This window comes from Eupeodes corollae, chromosome 1 (assembly GCF_945859685.1).
Source record: "Eupeodes corollae chromosome 1, idEupCoro1.1, whole genome shotgun sequence".
NCBI classification, from domain to species: Eukaryota; Metazoa; Arthropoda; class Insecta; order Diptera; family Syrphidae; genus Eupeodes; species Eupeodes corollae.
Window position 1 is genome coordinate 137,579,850 of NC_079147.1, and position 24,068 is coordinate 137,603,917.

At 35.6% G+C, this 24,068-nt stretch overlaps 1 protein-coding gene across 3 annotated transcripts in view; it reads left to right on the forward strand.

Moving 5' to 3' along the window:
• The window catches only part of LOC129943239 (uncharacterized), a 129,861-nt gene extending 108,367 nt beyond the window's left edge, over positions 1–21,494 (forward strand). For 2 of the 3 annotated variants that reach the window (XM_056052542.1, XM_056052544.1), the window contains 8 exons: positions 1,997–2,086; positions 9,111–9,508; positions 9,578–9,684; positions 9,747–9,825; positions 9,884–10,199; positions 10,268–10,648; positions 10,706–11,427; positions 12,524–21,494. In XM_056052542.1, the coding sequence (XP_055908517.1) occupies positions 1,997–2,086; positions 9,111–9,508; positions 9,578–9,684; positions 9,747–9,825; positions 9,884–10,199; positions 10,268–10,648; positions 10,706–11,427; positions 12,524–13,034 (2,604 nt within the window). In that variant the 3' untranslated portion in view covers positions 13,035–21,494. The remainder of the gene's footprint in view (positions 1–1,996; positions 2,087–9,110; positions 9,509–9,577; positions 9,685–9,746; positions 9,826–9,883; positions 10,200–10,267; positions 10,649–10,705; positions 11,428–12,523) is intronic. The other variant, XM_056052543.1, reaches the window with a different exon arrangement.
• Positions 21,495–24,068: the final 2,574 nt, after the last annotated feature.

Genomic DNA, 24,068 nt, shown 5'->3' on the forward strand with positions numbered 1-24,068 from the left:
CTCAGTTTTTTCCAAAAAGAAAAAAGATTAGAAATAAATAAGTAACATTCTTCTAATAGAGATGGTTTTGATATTAAAAGGTGGAAATTATTAGGATGATAAAAAGAATTAATATAATGAATGCACAAGGAAAATTTTATACCTTTTGAATTTTCCATTATTGCATTGCATGTAACCATATTGGTTGATCCATCAGCAGAAGCATTTAACAATTCATTAATAAGTTTCTTAAGATATACTTCACGCCAAACCCAGATGAAGTTCCTCAGAATATTATTATATTTCTCTCACTTTACTAGTATAAAACCGTTTTAATTCATAATATTTAATTTATTTCATAAAAATTTCTTCGAAATAAAAACAAAAAATTCTCTTGCACAATTCGTTAAGATTAATTTAATTTGCCTTTAATTGCGACATCTGCATATTTATCTCTCAGCCAAGTGATTAGTATGCGCCTACTTCAATCCATCTTTATATGTGTACCTGTATCTGCCTTTAGAGTATATCTATACCGACTTTCAGCTTATACGGTTGCTGATCATCTTAATCATCATAACAACAATTATTATTTATTAATTCGCCGACAGAGTGATACACAGTGCATCCAAATCCGCGCCCTCAAAATCCACTGCTTGATGCTTGTAAATATATATGCTATAAAGTTGTGGTACTCTGAGGCACTCTTGCGGCATATCATCGTTGCCGTCACTACCGAACGTCGCCGTCGTCGCCGTCGTCGCCGCCGCTGCCGTCGTCACTGTTGTGCCTTAGCAAAACCTCAATTAACTATACGAGCATCAGCATTGAGTATTCACATATATCCTGGGGCTATATAGAGGCTCATATAAGAATCAAAAAATATGGGCGCTCTTACATACTACAAAGGCAGATTGCAGTGATGTGAAGATGTGATGGCCAAGCTATGGCTAACTCTGGCGCACTCCTCCTTCTCGCATCTCATTAATTGTTTCTTTATCTTGGCTGGGCTGTCGGCTCTGTGTCGCTGGATGCGATGTCTTCTGGCTAAGCGACCACGACGACGACTACGACGACGAAATCAACGACGACTTCTTCGGTTGTCATTCTTCTCTACATCCTTTATTCGGTTGTCATTATTAAGGAGGGAGGAGGCGGACACGCACAGATATACATTCATACAATACAGACATAGCAAAACAATCTTTCATTCTAATGCGATTTTAATAACTAGCGCCCCGGTTTTGTTGTAATGGAAAAATCACTTAAGCAACAAACAAATGCCAGCATAGCATCATTCAGACAAGATTTAAGATTTTCCAGCAAGACCAACTGGACAAGTTACTCAATCAAGACCTTGTGTCGTCGCGTCCCCTAGGTAAGCCTCTATTATATTTTTCTATGCCTTAGAGCGCAAATATGAGTTTGTGTAAATGAAGAAGCTGTATTTAGATTAAAGGTACTTTTTTATTAGTTCGATGGACCACAAACATCCGTCCCTCACCCTCAGATCTTCAATCGCGTCGGTCATGCATTCGGTTTCCCGCTTCTTCCAAATCACATTTTAAATGACCCCAATGATGCGTGGATACCTTGCGTATACCTTAACACAAAAACAGAACGCGTAGAATGGCGATGAACTTATTTTATTGATTTAATTGTCTGCCATTTCCTGGTTCATCAGAAAGTTGAAAATCACATCAGCTTGTAGTATTTACCTACCTACATACATACATTTATAACATCTATCATCCAGATAATCCCGAAAATAAAGCAAAGTGTCGGCAGAGGCTCAATTTGAGTTATAATAATTATTGTTCAACCATCATTATGTTAGAGAAGTTTTTGGGGAATCGTTGATCTTGTAGTTGTTAGTTTTGATTTTATTGTCTTGTTGTTTTCGGTCCACATTAAAATAATCTGGACCAAAGCAACTGAAAAGATTGTAAATGTATCGCATATCTAAAATACTGGTTGTAATAATATAATTTTTGGTTTCTTTTTGTCTTACTTTCAGGCACTAAATGGATTTCTAATGATCCTTACATGTGAAGGGGAGGTTTTCTTCGCAACGCACAGCATAGAAAGTTACTTGGGTTTCCATCAGGTAAGTTAACAAAAAATCTTACATATCTTGAAGAACAAAATTTATATGAATGAATGAAAATTTTATGAATCAAATGATGGTTGGTTGCAAGGCATCTATATACTTTTTCATTAATAAATTGTGGAAAGAACCGTTAGAAGCTATGAGGGTAATTGCTTTACATGTTGTTAAATACGAGGTGACTTGAGGGGAACTAAACCTTGATTTAAGAAACTTGACAAATTTAAGTTCTACTGCGTATGTATGTATGTGGATCACAAGAAAGGCGCGTTAAATGTCGGTGAACATTTCACTATTTGGTAAAAAGTCTTTCAGTTTTTTGAAGCTGGGAACGCCATTTCATAGAAATTGACAGATGAACATTTAGACTTCAAAACTGTTAAAAACTTGTCAGTATTTTTACTTGAATGATAGATAATAAAGTACTTTGAATATAGGTTAATATTTTAATTAGGTAGTCGTTTGGCTTCAACGCTTATTGTCGTTGTTTTAATTGTGTCGCTTTTAGGGATAGTTCACATGAGAGCAACCAACGACCGACGAATGAATGAATAAATGTGATTTTAAACAATGTATAAACAAAAATTCTGTGAAAATTGTAAACAACAAGGTAAATATATAGCTTAAGTTAATCTTTAGGTAATAGAATTAGCTTTTTCTTTGCCAAAATAATAGAAATAAAAGTAAACAAATTGTTCGTCCCGAATTGCAATCTGATGTTAAGAACTGTCAAACACAATTCGCGTTCCACATGTCATCCACACTTCAACCAATAAAAACAAGACATGTGAAAGAAATGTCATAATAGACGAATATTGGTTTATTCGTTAGTCGCTCTCATGTGATTAGTCCTTTAAAACGGAATTGCGTATAGCTAAAACACCAATTTACTCGTCGATCATAGACATAATCGGAAGAACTCAGCGTGATGTCAATGGGGCTTCTGTGAGTAATAAGGTAGAGGCTGCAAAAATTGGTTTAACGGTTAATGAAAGCAAATTAAAGTACCTACATGCTGTCGTCAAGAAAGAACACCGACGTCTTGGTCAAAATGTCACCATCGACAGACATAACTTTGTGATAGTCAAAAAATTCGTCTACCTAGGCCTAGGTAAACGCAGAAAACAACACCAGCGCTGAGATCAAACGCAGAATAACTCTTGCTAACCGCTGTTTCGTTGAACTAACGAAGCAATTGAGTGGTAAAGTCCTCTCTCCAGAGACCAAAGTGTTGCTATATAAAACCCTTATCATCCCCGTCCTGCTACACGGTGCAGAAGCATGGACTACGACAAAAACGGATGAAAGCATTTTGGGTCGCTTCGAGAGAAAAGTTCTTCGTGTGATCTACGGTCCCGTATGCATCGAAGGGGAGTGGAGGAGAAGATGGAATGACGAGCTGTATGGGCTGTACAGCGACGTAGACTTAGCCAAAAAGGACTAAGATGGCTGGGTCACGTAGAGCGCATGGAAACCAATGCCCGGAAAGTCTTCGAATTCGAGCTAGATGGAGAAGTTTGTTGGGTGAGGCCCTAGTTCACACAGAACTGTAGCACCACCTTAAGTAAGTAAGTCATATATTTCACATGCGATCTAATAAATCAATTAACATTTCGACAAACAATTTAATTGTAATTTTGAAATAAATGAACAGCCGTTTAAGTAAAGTAAACATAGTTTTGCATGAACTGCGCAACAATTCATTGGGGACTTGGGCCTAGTGACTTACAACTCTCAACTAGCCCTGTTTGTTATGTAATGTTGCCAGGGACGGAGAGGACCTACAGTTTTAAGCCAAATCTGAAAGGATAATTTGAGAAATCACTTTTCATGACAATACATTTTTGCTTGACGGATTTGTCAATTTCCCGCAAGAGGTAATACCCATGGAAACAATTTTAGATGTCACAAGCAGGGATTGAACCCAAGATCCTAGACATGACAGTTCAACGCACTAACCATCTCGCCACGGGTACAATTAAGTGAACAAAATTTACTTTTATGTAAATTTATATCGGATTTTCATCATTATTTATGGAAATACGTTTAAAAATAGAATTTCTTCAAAAAAATGTAGCGTAGCAATAATAACGAGGAAGAATCATTTAAAAGCGCTTTAGCAGCGATGACTTCGTGGATTAGTGTGGAGAGGAGGGGAGGGGGAGATATAGTTTACGAGCAATAAAATCGTAGGAAACACTTGTCACAAATCTGGTTAGGTTCGAAATGTCATTCAACGACAAGATTTTTGGTATCGCTTCTTCAACATCCTTAACACATTTTTGTTTAAAGGCTCCCGCCACTTCAATTCCTTTACAAATTACAAATGTCTGCCTAACGTTGAATTTACCAAACCTTTGTACTTATTTTTAAATGTACATGTAAGTTCTTAACGTTTTGTTTTCAATAATATTTAATTCCTTGGTTAAGGATTCTCATTCCAACTCTGCTTGTTGACTTTTTGAGACGTTAACTACTCAAATGGAATCTATCGATTTTAACTCGTGTGAATGAGTACATAGAACGTGAAAATGTCTTGCACATCAATAATATTACTTCCAATCCTACCCGGAAAGTTTAATACAACGGTGTGCTGACACTACTTTTTCGGAGTTTGTCTTTTTGACAGAGAATACTTGCTTACAGCATCAACACCTGGCTATTGAGCCTTATTTTGACGACAAGTTCTTACATTTGCTGCCCGTCGCAGTATATTCGCTTGGTTTTTGTTTTTAACCAAAAGCATTTACGCAATGATTTACTCTCTCTTATTTGGGTAAATGTTTCAAGTAAGTTCCTGTTTCCAAGCTACCAAGACATACCAAATTCACTTCTTTGTTAACCTTTGGTATTGGCTTTGTCTATCTACATATTGATTTTTGAGTAATGTAAAATCAATACCCTATGCATATAGGATAAACCACAGCCACCACGATACTCTCACAAGGTGGATATCCCAACATATGTTCCTGGAATCAACCAGGAGGCTTTAATATAGCCCGTGGTACCACATCGTCAGTGGTATGATAATTTTGTCTTTGACGAAGTGACATCTAGGGAAGATAACCCTAGAAGTGGTCGCCGGCATCTTGTGGGATGCAATCAGCCGAGCTTTATCTACAATGTATACATCAATCCTAAAAATGATTTTTAACTCCACTTCAGACTTTTTTTTAATCGTATATTAAATATCTATGAAACTTAGTCATTATATTTACTGATCCTTATTGGGTTTGTATAATATTTATCAGTTAGTCAACCACGTAGCGTGGTTGCGTTCGCTCATAAGTTGAGAATTTTCTCAGTGCAATTCTAAGCTGTGTCTTTTTCAATAATTATAAATTGATCAGTATCATTCATCATCGATTGGCATTCATTTCTCTAACTTGCTCCCTGAGAGCCCCCACGTGGAGGTGCAAGTAAGCACTTCTTCCTTCCAGATTAAGACAAGCATATAGCATCCCTGCATCTACACGGAAGTCAGTTTGCCTCGCTGTCTTTTTGACAGACGTCTAAAAAAAAGGCCTTTGCATGCAAGTTTAAAATTTCAATTTGATTTCCATTTGATGTTTAGCAATGCCGTAAATGTTGATTATTTCCATATATTTTAATGATTTGAATACTGAAATTACGTTTTACACTTCTTATATAAAACAATACTTTCTAAAAGATTTAGTTCCGTTGAGTTTGAAACCCACCTTAAAACGTTTCTAGCACATCAAGTTTTTAAAATATGCAATTTTTTAAATGCTAAAGTCTACCAAAAACGGGTTTTTAAAGGCTTAGGTAAAGCACGACATATTCCTCGAAATTAAATTGTACGGTAATTATCCAAATTTCGAATTGAACGCTTTCGTAGTTTTGAAAAATAAGTTTTGAAGAGGACAGGCTTAGATTTAATCTGTTTTGCCTTTTCTGTTGACAATTACTTTAGAACAAATGCGTCAGCGTTTTTTAAAGATTAACTTGAGACACGTGAAATCTGGAAACTTATTCCGAAAATATTATAGATTAAAAAAACTATCAAGAATTTTACTAAAAAAAAGCTACGTCATGAAAACCCTTTTATATGTATCGTATAAACTTTATTTAATAGAGTAATTTTGAAGTCGGACTTGAATTAAGAACATCAAAAGATATTGGAAAAATGCAATGTGATTGCCAGAAACAACGACTTGTCAACCAGTGTTTTCGATTACTTTTTTCATCATTTGCCACCGTTTGCAATATTGTCCCTCAAGTGGTCAATCTTTTCGGGCATGTATAGACGTAGACTAGTGACTACATAATTATCCCTCGAGGTCAATTCACGGGTTCGTACCATTTGGTTTGAAATGCCCACACTAAAATTGAATAACTTGGCAGATGTTACAACTTGCGCCACTTAAAATAGTGTTGTCAACTTAAAGTTTTTGTCCGTTGAGGACTAAGGCCTAGTGACGTACAACTTTCAACCATTCCTGTGTGCGAGTACTGTTGTCAGAGATAGAGGGGACCTACAGTTTTTTTTAAGCCAAATCCGAAGGGCTAGTTTGAGAAAGCACTTTTCATGACAAGAATTACTCTTGGAGAATTTGTCAATTCCTCGCAAGAGGCAGTACCCGTGAATAAAACTTTGTTTGACAGCTCAACAGCTGTAAACAAATTTCAACAAACTTAATATTTGCTCTTTGGAGCCATGCAATAAAGAAATGTTATTCAAAGCAACCTCGAAGCATACTCACCGTAACGCAGACGAAGCCGAAGCTGAAGCGTATTTGTAATTCAGCCATGAACTAGAGCTTCCGTTTGGAGTCACATTACGTTACAATACGTTCTTTTCCTTACGATTGTCAAACGAAACGTGAGGTCGAAGCTCCATTGTGATGCATGCATTGAATTCCTATTTCTGAACTCGTAAACGTCAGGTGAAGCCGAAGCTGAAGCGTATTTGTGATTCAGCCATTAGGTGCTCAGTCAAGGGCACCTTAATCTTATATACGAAATATGCTGTGGAGCTGATATATCCGCAAAGATAAAACTTGATAGACTTCGGTGGGCAAGATACGTAGCACGCATGAGCGAAGAAGAACAAGTCTGGAAAGTTCCAGAACATGTCTCTGAATAAATAATGCCTTAGACTAGTACACCTAGAGACTAGGGGTATGAACAAACTGAAAAAGTTTGAGATTTACGATGCACGTGGCACGGATCAGGTCCCGGTTTTGGTAGGGATGATTGAGTCATCCGCCCGGATGACGTTGTAAGTAAGTTTATAAAGAAGCTATCAAATATGTCAAATGGCATGCTTATTAATACTAAATTTAAGGGTTAAATAGAAACTGCTAATATATTTTCGTAGTTCTCCTATTTTGTATATTAGCAGAAGTTGCATATGCAAAAGTCTCCTTTCTTTAAGTTAAATTAAAAAAACAAAGTAGGGTGAGAATATTGATTTAACCCCGTAATTTGTAAAGAGACTGATACAAAAAATTGTAGAGTTCATGTTTACTGTTTAAGCTCTGAAAGAGCTTCGTCTGTTAGTTAAATTAAAACTCTGGTTTTCTAAAATTTTACAAGGACCTTGACTGGGTATTTAAGGGTATATCCTAATACAAATTAATTTAAATTTCGATTGAAATGTCTTACTTTTAATTGAACTTGCGTAACCTCTGTTCGTAAAAACATGTTGGTACTTACCTTCTCTTTTGTGTTATCCTCCACACCGGCTTGTAGGACGAGCAATGGGCGGGCAACAGAAACTGGATGGCGTTTCATGGATTCATACAAACAAATTTTAGATTGAAAACTCAATTCCTTGCAGGCTCTAAAGGCCAACCCAACAAAAATCTCACAGAATTACAACACTACACCGCACAAAAAACAACAACAACCAGAAGGCAATACAAAACACTTTTAAGACAAGTACTTTCATTCCGTATTTGAAATGTTCAAGACACACTCAGGAGGCCTTATATATGTTTAAAGTGAATAGGTATATTAGAAAAGGTGTATCATGTGGAACCAAGAGATCACAAAGGCGCAAGCACCCACTAACCAGTCGCCTCCGCCTTCTCCTTCTCGTCCTCCGCCATCATCACATCAGGGGGAATACCTTACTTCGAGATGCAGGTAAAAAGAAGTTTAAATACGGACGCGAAACTCAAGCTTTAAATTAGAGAAAGAGTGCGGAGGCAGGAGCATGTTGCAGCGATATGATGCTGCGTTTTATTTATCGTTTGCTCCGCTCCGTGTGTTCTTTATTTGTTCAACAAGCACTGATTACCACCGGCTTTTTGCTGTTCTGCCAATATTACATATGAAATATCGGAAAACATTAAAAATTAATCTAAATCCGATCATAAGAGGAAATGTATCGCTGTGCGCGGAGATGCATCCATTCGATTTGAGTTTCGAATAAATCGTGCAGAGGGATGAGGAAACCTCGCTAAGGTATATTGGATTGGAATCGATTGACTTTAGGAAGGGAGCGACGTATTTGAAGGGATATAGCGCAGGTTGCAAAAGTCTTTGCGTTCTTTTTTATGGGTGAAGTACGTATGTGCTTTGTATTTATGGCTGCCACAAGAATTTATGTCTCAATTTGGCCCAGTATGAACTTGGTGATTAATTTTCGTCCGCGCTGATAATAATCATCTGAATTTCTTTTAAATTAAAAATAAGTCTATAGCAGATTCTTAACCTCACCAAGTTGCCTGAAATTTTTTTTTTTTGGGTTGATCTTGCTTTGTTGGGGTGCAGCTGTTGGTTGCGCATTCTTACGTGAAATCATAGTTAACCTTAAGGCCAAATCACTCGCTGCTCTCCTGTCTCCTCGTTCCTGAATGGGACTAAAAAAAGGGCTGCAGAGTGGAAACACCAAATGACAATATTTGAAAGTCACTTTTGTGGTCTCTGAGTACCCAAATAGGGAGATTTGTATATAATATGTATTTAACATTTATCTGGCCAAAAAAAACATAGCTATAATATTCTGACACAGAATTTTCTAATGTTACTGATTTTTGTTTTCTTCTTCTTACAGTCTGACATCGTCCATCAATCAGTCTACGAGCTAGTTCATTCCGAAGATCGAGAAGAACTGCAACGCCAATTACTATGGAATTCTTTTCTGCCCGCCGATATGTCCAGTATGCAATTGGCTGATGCTTTAGCCCCTGACAAAACAGCATTTCTTGAGCGAAGTTTTACAGTGCGCTTCCGATGTCTACTAGACAACACTTCCGGTTTTCTGCGTCTTGATATACGTGGTCGAATAAAGATTCTGCATGGACAAAATCGTAAGACCGAAGAACCTCCCTTAGCACTATTTGCTTATTGCACTCCTTTTGGGCCACCAAGTTTGCTAGAAATCCCTCACAAAGAGAATATGTTTAAGTCAAAACATAAACTTGATCTGTCGCTGGTTTCGATGGATCAAAGGTATGGCTATCTTTGCACAAAGATCTCGGATTTCAGACTTCAGTTTTTTTGTTTTGCTTTATTTTATAGGGGAAAAATGATTTTGGGTTATTCTGATTCAGAGCTGATCAACTTGGGTGGTTATGATTTGGTGCATTACGATGACCTGGCGTATGTTGCAAGTGCTCACCAAGAATGTAAGTGCTAATTGAGAGCGATTAAGAGTTACATTTGTGATCTACTTTAACTTCAATTTTAGTATTAAAAACGGGAGCTTCTGGAATGATTGCTTATCGTTATCAGAAGAAAGATGGCGAGTGGCAATGGCTTCAAACAAGGTTTGTGCTTAGTAGTTTTAAATGAAAATGTAAAATTTACACAACATAATTCCTTCAGCTCGCGGTTGGTTTATAAAAATTCAAAACCGGACTTTGTGATTTGCACTCACCGCCAACTCATGGACGAAGAAGGTCGCGATCTTTTGGGCAAACGAACAATGGATTTCAAAGTCAGTTATTTGGATACTGGGCTAGCGTCAACGTATTTCTCGGAGGCTGATCAACTGGTGGTAGCACCCAGTGGATCACCTAATTCTCTTCCACCGCCAGTGACACCAACGCGGCCCAATCGACGATATAAAACCCAACTACGAGATTTTCTATCCACGTGTAGATCGAAGCGTAAAATGCAACAAACTTCTCCCCTTGGGCAGGTACTTTTAAACAAATGTACAATTTCATAAGAATCTTGACTCATTTCCGATTTTTTTTTTCTTGTAAGGTTACATCTCCAGCTCCGGTTGTTGAATATATTCCTGATCCAGCTGTAGCTGTTGCTGCTGCTTATTCCAATCTCAATCCGATGTATACCACTTCGCCATATGCGGCTGCAGCTGACAATCTATATATGAGCCCTTCGGTGCATTCAACAAACTTCTATCCAGTGACCGAAAACATCTTCCATCAATATCGGCTACAAGGTGTTAGTGGGTATTACCCGGATTATCATCATCATACAGCACCTCCCGCTTCCTATGTTACTAATGGTTTTCTATCCTACGATGGCTACACAATTGCTCCCAAAGAAGACAAATGGCAAGAATCTAGTAAATACTATAGTGGGTACAGCAGTGGTTATGGGAGTCCGACGTCTACACCACAGGTAGGTATCATGACGAGGAGACGCTTTTGTCAAAATTAAGTAGGAATCCTTTTACAGATATCACTGAAAACGCCAAAATCTTCTCCCCAAGTTATGGAGGTAGTATCCTGCTCGTCAGATGGTCCGTCGCCTGTCAATCCTGCTTCATCGAATCCAGCCAACTCCAGCTCTAATACTAATGGTGTAACTCCAAAAGTTGAAATGGCCTCACATGACCCGTACGAACGTCAAACGGTGCTTATGTGGGGCACAAGTGGAAGTCGTGACACAACACCCCGTTCGCCTCAGGACGCCTCTCCTACATCAGTTGCCGCAAATGGAATCTATGGCGATGGGCAATTGGTGAATGGCAGCGGCGGCACTGGAAAAGATGGCAAAATACCAACTCCAGAATCATATCATCTCCATCAACACCCTGCTGCCGATGATGCAGCCAGTATGTACGCTCACCATCGAATAGCGACGGATGGCTCGCATATACAATCGCCGCATAGTCATTCAGCTGAGACGTTGCTACATGTCGCACCTAATCAGCCGGTCAATCATTTGTCCCACCCTCATGCCACCTCCCATCAACATCATCATCATAGCGCTGCCGCTGTCGTCGCTGCAACGGGTCATCAGCATCAGCATCACCACCATATGCAACAGCAATCCGTTGTTGGATCCGGTTCCAATGGCAGCGAGGTATGGAGTCCTGCGTCCTACTCGCAATATTCGCAGTATTTTACTTATCACCATCACCACCACCACTCCGGCACTCAGCACGCTAGCACTCAGTGAGTGTCAAATTAGAAAAAAGTTGACAATTTCCTTCCCTTCGCTTAAGCTTTACATATTGTAATTTTTGTTTCGATGAATTTAGTTTGCACAGAGTTGTTCTCCTGTTGTTTATTGATTTAATTAAGTGAACCTAACTCACGAAACGGACTTATTTTCCATATAATCGCAGTTTCTGTTAAATTCAATATGCATATTTTTTTAAGTAACGTGTGCAGATCAACATTGTTTCGTATAATAGTCTACTGGTTCCTGAACTGTTCTTCTATGAAGGGCCTCATTTGATATACGGTTTACCTAGAAAATCCTTGGAATGTTGCGAAGATGATCACGAAGGTTTGTAGCTTTCTTGTAACCTTCCAAATGCTGCACCCATAGAGAAGCACAGATTCTACATTTATGCGAAACAGTCGTAGCTTTGTTTTTAAGCTGATAGAGTTATTCCTCCAAATCCTGCTTGTTCGGCATCGAGTGTGGCCTCAAGGTGTTCTCTGATGCGTTTCAGTATGACTTTTGCTACTATTTTAGCAACGGCAGGTAGAATACAAATGTTCGCACTTTGTTAGATCTCCTTTTTTTGGGAGCTTGACGATATTTTATTAATTATCATAGGCGTAATTTAGGCAGCACCCATCATGAAAACTGCTTTCTCAGATTATCCGTTCGGGTTCGGCATAAAACTGTAAGTCATGGTGGTTCTATACAAACTGTTGTGCTATCTAATTTATATTTCTAACATTTTCATTTGTTAATCTAGGCTATCTTATCCTAATGGATTTGATACAAAATTGACTGGCATTTCTTGGGAAATCTGTCTAAATTGAATGGTTTGACGAAAAGACATTTAATTTATTCATATATGGGCCTATTAAATAAATTCCGACTCCTAGTTTGACGTAGTTTAGAAAACGGGCAATAATTATGTATATTTTAATATATTTTAAATATTTGTAAATTAAATAGAACAACTCTGTCAAGTTTTTAAATAGCCTTCTTCTTGTTTTTTCCCTAACTAACTTTTATATTGCACTGACACACATATGAAATATTATAAAACCTATATTAAAGAACTTAACTAATTGATCATATTAACAGATCATCCAGCAGCAGCAGCAACAACAACAGCAGCAATCCATCGCATCATTATCCTTTGCGCAGCAACAACAACCATCACACCAGCGATTACACGGATGTCCATCATCAGCCTCATCCAGTTCATCACCATCATCCACCACTTCGCCATCCGGACAGCAGCAACAACACCAACACCACATCAACCGTCACCATCAACAGCAACAGCAGCAGCAACAGCAACATCAGCAGCAGCAACAACAACAACACCACCACCACCAGCAGCACCACCTCGCAATCATCGCTTCACCCATCATCATCGCAGCACCACCAGCCCCACCACCCACATCCTCTACATCCTCATCCTCATCATCCTCGTCATGCGGCGGCGGCAGCGGTGGTGGCGGCAGCAGTGGCCACAGCATCGGGCGGCACCATATCTCAAATATCACCGCTCACACAGCTCTCGCATACGCATCCAGTGCGTTCTCCGATCAACCGGACGGGAGTCCTTTGTTGTCCTTCTCTGAGGTGACCAACACCTTACTAAATCAGTAAATCAAAAACCACAAGCAATACACTATCTTTCAAAATATTAAACTTCGATCATAGCAGAATTTCGTTTGCCAATATTTAATTAATTATTATTGTAGATACATTTTGCTGCATTAAATACCTATATGTATAATTTCAATGGCTTTCCAGTAGTATTCAAGCTATGCTATCCGAACCGATTGCCAAACTGTAATGGACTATCGAATCTTCCACATCAACAAAAAAAGAAAAAAAAAACAACCAAAACGCTAACAATCTTTTAAGATACAAAAATATCTCCAGGTATCTTACCTACGTTTATAGTATATAAAAAGTATCTAATATTGCAATATTATTTTCTATCTTATTCCCCTCAACTCTGTATGTATTTCCCTCTCTCTCTCTCTATTTCTGAATTTGTATCGAAAATCCAAACCACCAAACCAACAAAATACCCTAAGAGTTTCAACTACAGTATCTTAAAACTATCTTTAAGTGCGTTTTTAACTATTTTTTTTTATAAGAAACAAAACAAAATTAAAGAATATTGGTGATTATTTTCTTATCTGATTGCTAAGGATAACAAACATTTTAGACAACACTTCCAAGGCCACATAAACCAATATTCTACTTTATTGGTGATATTTGGACAGTTGCTTATATTTAGATCACGACTTTTTGTCCTAATTACAATTTAAGTTTCAGCTCGATATCAAAAAGTATAGTAGGTACGTGACTTCTTATTTCCGCAGCTTCAAAACCATCAAAACCATTGACAAAAAGCTTGTTTCGAACGTTATGGGAAATAGCTTTGAGTTAAAGTCAAGCGAGATTGTATTGCAAAAATGCAGGAGACTTCCACTTGGTTTGTTCAGAAAACATTTATATTTACCCTAGAATTTGTTATACAAAAGTAAAATAAGAATTTTTATCTGAAAACGGAATAAAATTCATCTTACTTTTTATGGCACTTGAACTCACTGAACTAATATTTATTTTTGAAACGATGACAAAATTGCAGTTGACAAACAATATTATATCTGCTTTATTAGCCTTATATCAACTGTTGGGTTAAACCGTTTGGATTTTCAGAAATCCACTAACCTAATTTCTGTAAAGTAACTGATGAGTACTTAGGATGGTTTAGGGAACGACAAAATCTAATTCAAAAGACTCAACCAAGATTTTAATTTTTAATTCGTTAACGAATTTTATTTTTCCGGTATTTGAAAGTAACATTTGCATAACAAACAAATTCAATTTTTTGGAAACTGAAAGTTTAAATATTAAATAAAAATATGAATTTAAATTTTTAGTTAACATGTATTTAGTTAAGATAATTTGTTTGGCTCTTTTGGTCTTTTTGTTTTTTGAATGCAAATACTTGTAGTATATTAGTTGGCCCATCTACTTTCGACTTGGGCAAATCTGAAAGTTCCAATTGTTTGTACAAGTTTATACCACTTTTAAAGAAATTTTTCCAATCACCTTTTTATCCATAAGCGATTTAAAGAAATGTATGGTAAAATTTGAGCAAAACATTTTATGGCCAATTTTTTTAAATTCGTTTGTACAAATTTTTGTATGACTTTTCACGACATTAGCTAAAAAAAGCGAATGTCTTGTAGTTTTAATTCATTTTCGCATATTTTGGTACCACACTATGGAATTTGTATATTCTAAAAATGCAGAAACGCAAGTCGACTGATCGTTTGTACAAGTTTATAAATACATTTCCCAAAATTGTTTTACAAAACATTTTTTTTGTTAAAATTCCAACCTAGTTCTCTATTCAAGATGTTGATCGTTTCTTTTAAACCGAGTATATCTATTCCAAAATGGCGCTTTCGGAACTCCTTGAGTATTGGACAAACTCCCAGGAAATGAAACACATCTTCGCGTTCTTTGCGATTGCATAAATCCCACAATATTGGCAATTCTGGACGGGGAGGATGTAGTTCAAATTGATGAGTTCACCTCTTACTTTAAGTAACAAGCTTTTTGTGTACTGTTTTTGGCCAAGAAATAGGTGTTCTGGTTCAAGACATGGTTTACTTAACTGTAATAAGATCTGTAAATAGATGCTTCAGCTTCACTCATAAACTTATCGTACATCATGTTGCCGACTTTTTTCAGCAAGTCATCAAAATTCAATCGATACTTTCATCTGCTGATATTGAAAAAGTAGTTGAGCATTCAATTGCCAGTTTCTTCCACTCTTTAACTCACAAAACTTCAGAATTGATAGCTTGTGTGAATACTATTCGCGGAATTCTTTCGTCACCCATCGCCAAACCTCTTGACACGTGTGTCTAAAAAGAGGGGTCCTATTCCAATTCCTGTTTCAAGTTGTAACATATATTGGGCGTCGTACTTGGCAACTTGAAATTAAAAGTACTTTAAATAAAAAAAACGGAGGAACTTTTAAACAGTCTCAAACGATCGATACGCCCATACTTGAGCTCTGGGAGTTTTGATTGCATCTAACTTGAACCTAGAAAAACATTTACAATCCAAATTATCAGAAGCAAAGCGTGTCATGTGTTCTGTGTAGAGAAGTTGCATTCTAAAAAAATAGGGTTTCGCGCATAGCTAAACACGAAGTATTTCGAGCTACCGTAATAGCAATACTTGAACCTAGAAAAACATTTACAATCCAATATTGCTATTGCGGTAGCTCGAAATACTTTGTGTTAAGCTATGTGCGAAACGTTATTTCTTAGAATGCAATTTCTCCACACAGAACACAAAGCACGCTTTGCTTCCGATAATTTGGATTGTAAATGTTTTTCTATATTCAAGTTAGATGCATTCAAAACTCCCAGATACTTGTATTCCTTTACTATTTCTATCGATTCCTCGTCAAACGTCCACTTCTCCCTCCTGGAATATCTCCCACAACCGTTTCTGAATATCATCATTTTTGATTTAGAAAGAATTACTTCCAGATTCCATGTTTTGCAATAAATTTGAAGCCTATTTATCATTAGCTGCATCCCGTCTATAGTTTCAGCTAGGAAAACTATATCATCCGCGAACATCAATCCTGAATCAGTTATGGCATTTATGTATAAGATAAAGAGAAGAGTGCCTAAAACGCATAATTGCTCAACACCCATTGACGTACCAAACTCATCTGAAAGAAAATTTCCATCCCAAACTCGTGCGACATTTTCTTTGTACATGGCTCTAATGACAGATATAAGTTTAGAGATTCCATGTTTATAAAGCTTGTAAAAAAGTGCTTCCCGGGTAATTGAATCGAAGTCTGCTTGAAAATCCACAAAAAAAGTGTAAATCTTTTTTCCTTTACTGTTATAGATATCAGCAATATATTTTATTAATGAAAAATTTGGTCAATTGTCGTTAGTTTTAGTTTTTCCTAAAGTGAGCTTGGAATTCGTTTAATATTTGCTCAAGTTCAAGCCACTCGTTGAGTCTATTATATAATACCGAGCCAAGGATCTTTGCTGCTGTATTTAAAAATGAGATGCTCTTCAAAATTACCTTTTTTATGTAGCGGAAAAATAATTACCTTTCGAAAACTCTCGGGGACGTCAGCGACGTCGAAAATTCTGTTGTACTCCAAAGTTAGAAGCCGTAAGAAATCTTGTGTAATATTTTAAAAATATTCATATGGTATTCTATCTTCCCCTGGTGCTTTATCTTTTTTTGCTTTTTCAATAACTATTTTTACCTAATTTTGAGATATAGGCTTATCCAGAAACTCATCAATTATTAAAGGTGGTGCATTTTGAAACGATGGTGCTATGTGTGAAGTTTTGAGCAAACTTGTAAAATGGATTTTCAATTGTTCAATGTGCAGTACTGTAGCCGTTGAAATCTTTTTTCCACTCACAAGCCTAATTGCTTCGATGTCTTTTTTCGTCAAAATTTAGCTTTTTGCTTTACAAAGTTTTTTGAAATTTTTGTTCGCTGCTGCATAGAGGATTCTTAAATTGAGGTTATTGGTCCTTCTGAAAAATTTTAAGTACGCAAAAGATAGGTTCCTAGCTCTCATGCATCATGCAATCACTGTCAAACCACTTTTACTTATTTGCCAAAACCTTCTTTTTTTGTCAATTTTTTTGGGCGCTGCATTCTTAATAATGTTCGTTATCATGTGCATGTCTAGATTAGCATTCAAAGTTATTTGGGTTTTGAGCTTTCTGTTTAGGTTTCTTTGGAATAGCTCGGCTTTTGAAACAAGTTCTGAGACAGGTTTTAAATTGTTTTCCGCTAGAATTTCCTTCATTTGGTCTACACTTATTCCTGACATTTCCACTAGAACTTTAGATGGACCTCTTTTTGGATTGTTAAAATGAAGAGGGAAAGTTTTTTTTACGTCCTCTTTTGTTCATAAGTAGTTATATTTGGCGGATCTTTAAATTTTGATTGTAGTGTCTTAAATGATATCTTACAGATATTTCAATCCGCAGAAGCACTTTTTGAATTTCTTTTTGAAAACATCGACTTTTTCTTAGTTTTTCTACAAAGCTTTTCTAAGGCGAACCACTTTGACAGGTAGCAAAATGTCATTTGTCAATTGAATGTATAAACTTGTATACAAGTAGGTTCGATTACCAATCGAACTGACTTTTTAGAATTTGCAGATTTGAAAGTTTTTAGGAATTTAGTTATTATTTTAATTGGTCATACAAAATACGCTGACTGTACTAATTTTTGTTTTAAGGTTGTAAAGATTATTACAAGCGATTGCAACTCGAAAGTTGATGGGCCAACTACATGCTTACCATTTTTTATATGTGATTTTTACCATAGTAACAATTTTGTTTTCTGATGATAAGGCATTAACAAAACTAGTGCTGATAAAATGGCAACATTTCAATCTTACTAAATGTCCTTATTTTCCATAAATATTTTCATAAAATGTCTTTTTAGGTTTCAAATCACTTTTCCCTTTATTTTTGTGCACATTTCAAAAAAAGTTTGTTACTTATTCATATACAAATATTTTTCCAATTTTTTCGTCACATTTAAAAACAAACAAAACTCTGCGGAACACATCCAAAGAATAAATAATTGTCCGATCTTTCGTTAGAAAAGGATTTCATTTTTGCGATCTCTCACATTGAAAGAAAAAATAATTTAATTTGTTCCAAGAGAGAACTAAAATTTTCAGATCGCTAGAAAAGTATCAAAAGTTTAAAAGAATTTTATTTTTTTTCGAACCGTGAGAAGATTAAAAAGGTGTGAGAAGTTTCGACATTTTTCGTACGATATCCTACAAACCCTGCGGAATTACGTAATTATTTCTGACGGGTTTATCATACTATTCAAACATTGTATGATTTTTAATTTCTTGATTGCTTAAAATGCTTAACACGAAATTCAAAAATAAATCAAAAATTGAGTTTAATAATTTCGGCAACAACATAATTTGACTTTAATACTACTTTTTCCAACTACATAAAACTCCTTATAAGCATTTATACCGAATTTCAAAATAATTTACAGTCAGTACCGTTAATTAATCTTGTGTTTTTTCAAACAAACGTCTAATTAATAATAAGATAATGAAATCGACTATGCTAGCCTTAACTATATGATAACATTTTATTTAACATTTTATTTAACAAAGCATACATACAGTATAATACATAAGTAAATAGAAACAAAACATTTATTATTATTTATAAATTTTACAATAAATGTACAAATTAATACAAAATCAGCAGGAACGCCTTGGGCTTTCGGCTGATTACAAAACACTTTACCAAAAGTGGTCTTCAAATAAATGGAATTTCTTTAAATTGTGTTTGTTTGTCAGCAAATGCACTTGATATTTCAAAAGCATTTGATAGGGTTTGGCATCAGAATGCGTGCTTTCGGTTTTCAAGAATCCCTCCTCCATTGGATTAGTAATAATCTTTCGAATCGTTCAATACAAACAAGTTGTATTGGATGAATTCAAGTCTGAAAACCACAACATGAATGCTGGTGAATGAATGAATGAATGCCCCAGGGCTCTGTTCTATCTCCAACACTCTTTCTCATTTTTTGAATGATCTCCTGCCTGCAACTTTTAATCTAATACATTGTTTCGCTGACGATAGTACTCTTTGCTTTTCTTATTCGTTTTCAGATTCACATCCCTCTTCTTCCGATGTGGAACTGTAACGATAAAATATGATAAGCTCATTAAATTCCGAACTAAACAGCATGGTACAATGGGGAATAAGAAACCGCGTGGAATTTAATACTTCAAAATCACAATGTTGTCTTATATCGTTAAGGCGAGATATACCCCCCTTGCCATTATTCATAGATGGCACTTGCATCGAGGAGACTGAACATCTCGATATTCTCGGTATGTGTATCACCAACCAACTTTTGTGGAGCGATCTTGTAGATAACAGCGATGGCTGTTATCTACAAGACTTACATACCTCCAAAGCTTGGGTATAACTTCCATATCTGGGCTGGTACTCCTGCAACTTACTTAAGCCTCTTAGACAGTATTTATCGTAGAACATTTAGATTGATTACTGATATTACCATCATAAGATCATTAACGTGGCTTGAACATCGTCGAAATGTTCCTTGTCTCATCCTCTTTTACCGTTATTTTAATGGTTTATGCTCTAGAGAAATAGCCAGTTGCATTCCTCCCCTTAAACAGTGCAACCGTAATACTCGTGCTTCTAGGTATGCTCATCAATATTACCCTCGAGCCCAACTTCGGTCGTACTGTCAATTACAGAGATTCGTTCTTTAGCCGTACTATGCGAATGCGGAATACCTGACACACTCTGTCCTTCCCAACCATTGTAAAGTTCAGGAATTCAAAACCAATGTGCACCGACACCTCCTTTCAACCCCTCTCTCCTCTTCATAGTGCTCACACTATGGCTACATAATAAGAGTAGTATTTTCCTCTTGAGTGTGCGCTTATTATAAAAAAAAATAAGTACTTCAAAATGTTCGTAGCGGGCAACAGACTTGAGTTAAGTGAGCAAATTTGGACGATCTTTGTCAAACTTTTATATTCAGATCACCCATTCGGATATCTAGAAAATTAGAAGTCATGCGAATCAAATTGAATCAGAGTCGATGGGAGCCCTTAAAATGGATTAATTAATATTTTCCTTTCAATGTCTACCACCTTAATTAAATCGAATAACAAGAACATACATTATTTTATACATTCAAATATTGTATCTCTACATGTTTTATAGTTTTTATCTACAACAATCTTTTGTTTAAAGGATTTCCTTGGCATTTCAGATTAAGAAATGATCACCAATATTTTTTTGTTCTACCTAATTAGCTCTTAAGAATTTTAAATCCATTTTAACGTCGTCGTCGGTTATACTTTGTTTTCTGTGATACAACAAATAAATAGTAATATAATTGCAAATACCTAATAATAATTAAAAAACAAAAACGAATAACTATCCACATCAATCAAAAGTATAAGAATAAAATTTATAAGATTACCATTACGAATATCTACATATAAAAATCTAATACACTATCTTTATCAGAAAATGTTTGTTCAATTTACAAGTATTACAACAAATTAATCCTTAATAATTTTAAGCACAAAAATAATATAAATAACATTTTTAAGTGAATCCTCTATAAATAATATAATTTAAATAAAATACATATATTATTGTAATAATACAAAACAAAAGCAATGTTATACATAGAATTATTTTAATTATTTTATAAGCAAAAATCATAGTTCAACCAAAGACATTTAAAAAGAAAAATCATTTGAAGTGAGAGAATATTATAATCAACATGATACTAAGGATGCTATTTAAACTGGTTGATGTACTATTATTATAAGAACAATTATGTAGGTTGTAAACTATAATTTAAAATAAGATATTGACAAAATGTTTCTATATAATAATTATTTTAAAACAACTCTTTTTATTTTTTAATTTAAATTAAATACAATACCGATTTATTCGGGAATCTAAATAAATCTTATTTTTAAAACAACTTGTCCAGTCCACACTATTTTAAATGGAAATAATATTATATTTAACAAAACATATGATTAAAAAATTAATTTGTTTTAATAATAATTAATTCTTAAAAATATATTATATTTAAAATATATTTGATCTTCTAGTCGAACTTATTCATAAAGTAACAATAAATTTTATACTAAGAAAAAGTACATTTTAATTTATTAATGCATTAAATTAAATTCTTTATAATTATGAAAATAAATAAACATTTTAAATCATAATATATATGTAGTTAAAAATTCTACAAGCAAAAACAAAATCGGAATTAAAAATTGAATTTATTTTAGTTTCAGAAAATGTGCATGCGGTACATTTCTCAAACATGAACAAATTAAATAACAATATGCATGTGAATAATAACTATTTAATATGTTTAATCAAAATTATAGTCCAATATAAAATTTCAAGAATTTGTTTTCTTTTTTTAATAAAAATAATTGAAAAAAAGGTAATGGTTGGAATTATTTAAAAAATTTACAAAGAAGCTTGTTCTAAAAAAGATCAGAAGTTTAATCTTGTCAACCCCACGAAGTCCCCACAAAACCTTTTATTTACATTTTTTATAACGTGTTGAATTCCTATCGGTGTATCTATGTTTTCCCTCGAAGAACTGAGAGAAAAAACATCAGTTGAGAGATTATGGCATTTCTCATTTTTTATTTTTGCTAGCCAAGAAGGTTGTGTTTTCTTAAGTTCCTGTTTTTATTTGTAGAAAAATACTAAATAGTTGGAATTAATAAGAAAATAATAAATAATTGGAATTAATGAAAAAGAAGCTGTGGAGGAAGTTACTAAATATATTAAACAATTAAGGAAAGATTGCAATCTTTTCTTCGGTAGGTATGCACCAATTTCAAAACACTAGGTGCCATCTTAGTAGGGGCCGAACAAAATTTCAATTTTTGAATTTCGCTTGACAACTTTTGGCATCGTTTGTGTTTTGTTTTGATCGTGGTTTCGGTGTGGTTTGTGTTGTTTTTTTTTTTTTCAAGCACTCAAGGGGTTATTAGTACCCTTTATATGTTTATATTTAAACACAGTGCGAGCTGCGGGAAAATAGGGAAGAATTTAAAAGGAGATACCGGTGCACATTGGTCTTAAAGTTCTGAACATCAAAATGAGAAGGAAAAAGTGGTTGGCCAAAGCATTCCACATTCTCGATGTGCGGTTTAAGAAAGAATCTCTATACTTGACAGTACGTCCGAAATTGAGATCAAGGGTAAACTGATAAGCATTCCTAGAAGTGCGAGTATTACGGCTGAATTGTTTAAGCTGTGGAATGCAACTGGCTAATTCGACAGAACATTGTAAAAATATCTATAAAACAACGAAAAACATGAAACATTGCGATGGTGCTCTAGCGATGTAAATGTTTCGATTATAGTTCTGTCGCCTATCATTTTTAAAGCCCTTTTTTGAATTCTGTGCAATAGATTTAAACTTGTTTTGGGAGCACCTAATAAAAGCTTTGTAGATTATAGCCAGATCAGAAGGGGTGAACAATTTCTTGCATCGTCGGAGAAATCCTAAGCACCTGGCAGCATTTTTGGCGATATCGAATATGTGATCATTCCATAAGAGGTGATCTGTGATATTCATACCGAGTACTGAAAGTTGATTAGTTTCCTGGATGCAAGTGCCGCTCATGGATAGCGGCATCGGGGTGGGTTACGCTTTAACGACAGTAGATAGGGGTGGGTTACAATTTAACGACAGGAGACAGCATTGAGTTTTCGAAGCATTAAATTCTACACGGTTTTTGATTCCCCATTGGACAATGCTGTCAAGATCAGAATTTAATGATCTTATCATACGCTGCCATTGAAATTCCACATCCGAAGGACAAGGATGTGAATCAAGAAACGAATATGAAAAGTTGAGGGTACTGTCGTCGGCGAAACAGTTTAATGGATTTGAAGTGACATACAAAAGATCGTTTATGTATATAAGGAAGAGAGTCGGAGACAAAACGGAGCCCTGTGGGACACTAGCATTTATTTTATGAATTTCAGACTTGAAACCATCCAATAGATACAACTTGTATTGAACGGTTAGAAAGGTAATTTCTAATCCAACGAAGAAGAGATTCATCAATACCAAAAGCACGCTTGGTGCCAAACTCTATCAAATGCTTTTGAAATATCAAGTGCAATTACTTACTTTCTCCAAAACGATGTAAAGATTTGTTCCACTGTTCGGTGAGATGAACAAGCTTACGCAGTGGTTTTTCCAGCGTTGAAGAACACCTCTTCAGAACAATAGGGGGAATACTATCCGGTCCAGCGGATTTTTTGTATGTCATGGTCTTTCAGTGAATTATGGACGAGCGTTGGAAACGAGGATGACCTGGTTTTTCGTACGTTTTTTACAAATGAACAACATTTTTACTATCTTTGGGACATTGTAGTATTTTTTTGCCTTAATTTCTGATCATGCAAAAATTTGGTTCGTCGAATATGACCATTACAGGTCTTTCTAGCTTGTTAAAACTTATTCCGGTTTTCCTCAGTCGGGTTGGCTTTATAACAACGGAAACTTTCATCTCTGAACCTAATAACCTCTTTACAGCTCGAATCAAACCATGAGTTCTCTTTGCGTTTGATAGATTTCACCTTATTCGGAATAAAATTTCTTATTCCACAAAGAATTAAATTTGTTACCATTTCTGCGCTGGAGTCCATAGTGACCAGTTAAAGTTCCTGAAGAATTCGTTGAGACCATCCCAGTTGGCTTTCTCATATTGCCAAACGGTTCTCATAGGAGTTTTTTCTTCAACTGGGTTTTTCGACATGAGAATTTTGCAGATACGATACAATGATCTGATGTGCCTAGAGGAGGTAATACACTAATTGTGTATTTATTAGGGTCAGAAGTAAGGAACAAGTCTAGGGTGTTTGCGGATTGACCTGCAACGTCAGGGATTCGAGTTGACTCATCGACAAGCTGAGTTAATTGATTTAACTCAGCAAAGATCTCAACATACCTTCCTCCCGGGGTGTTGACTGGCCAGAATAACGAAGCCAAGA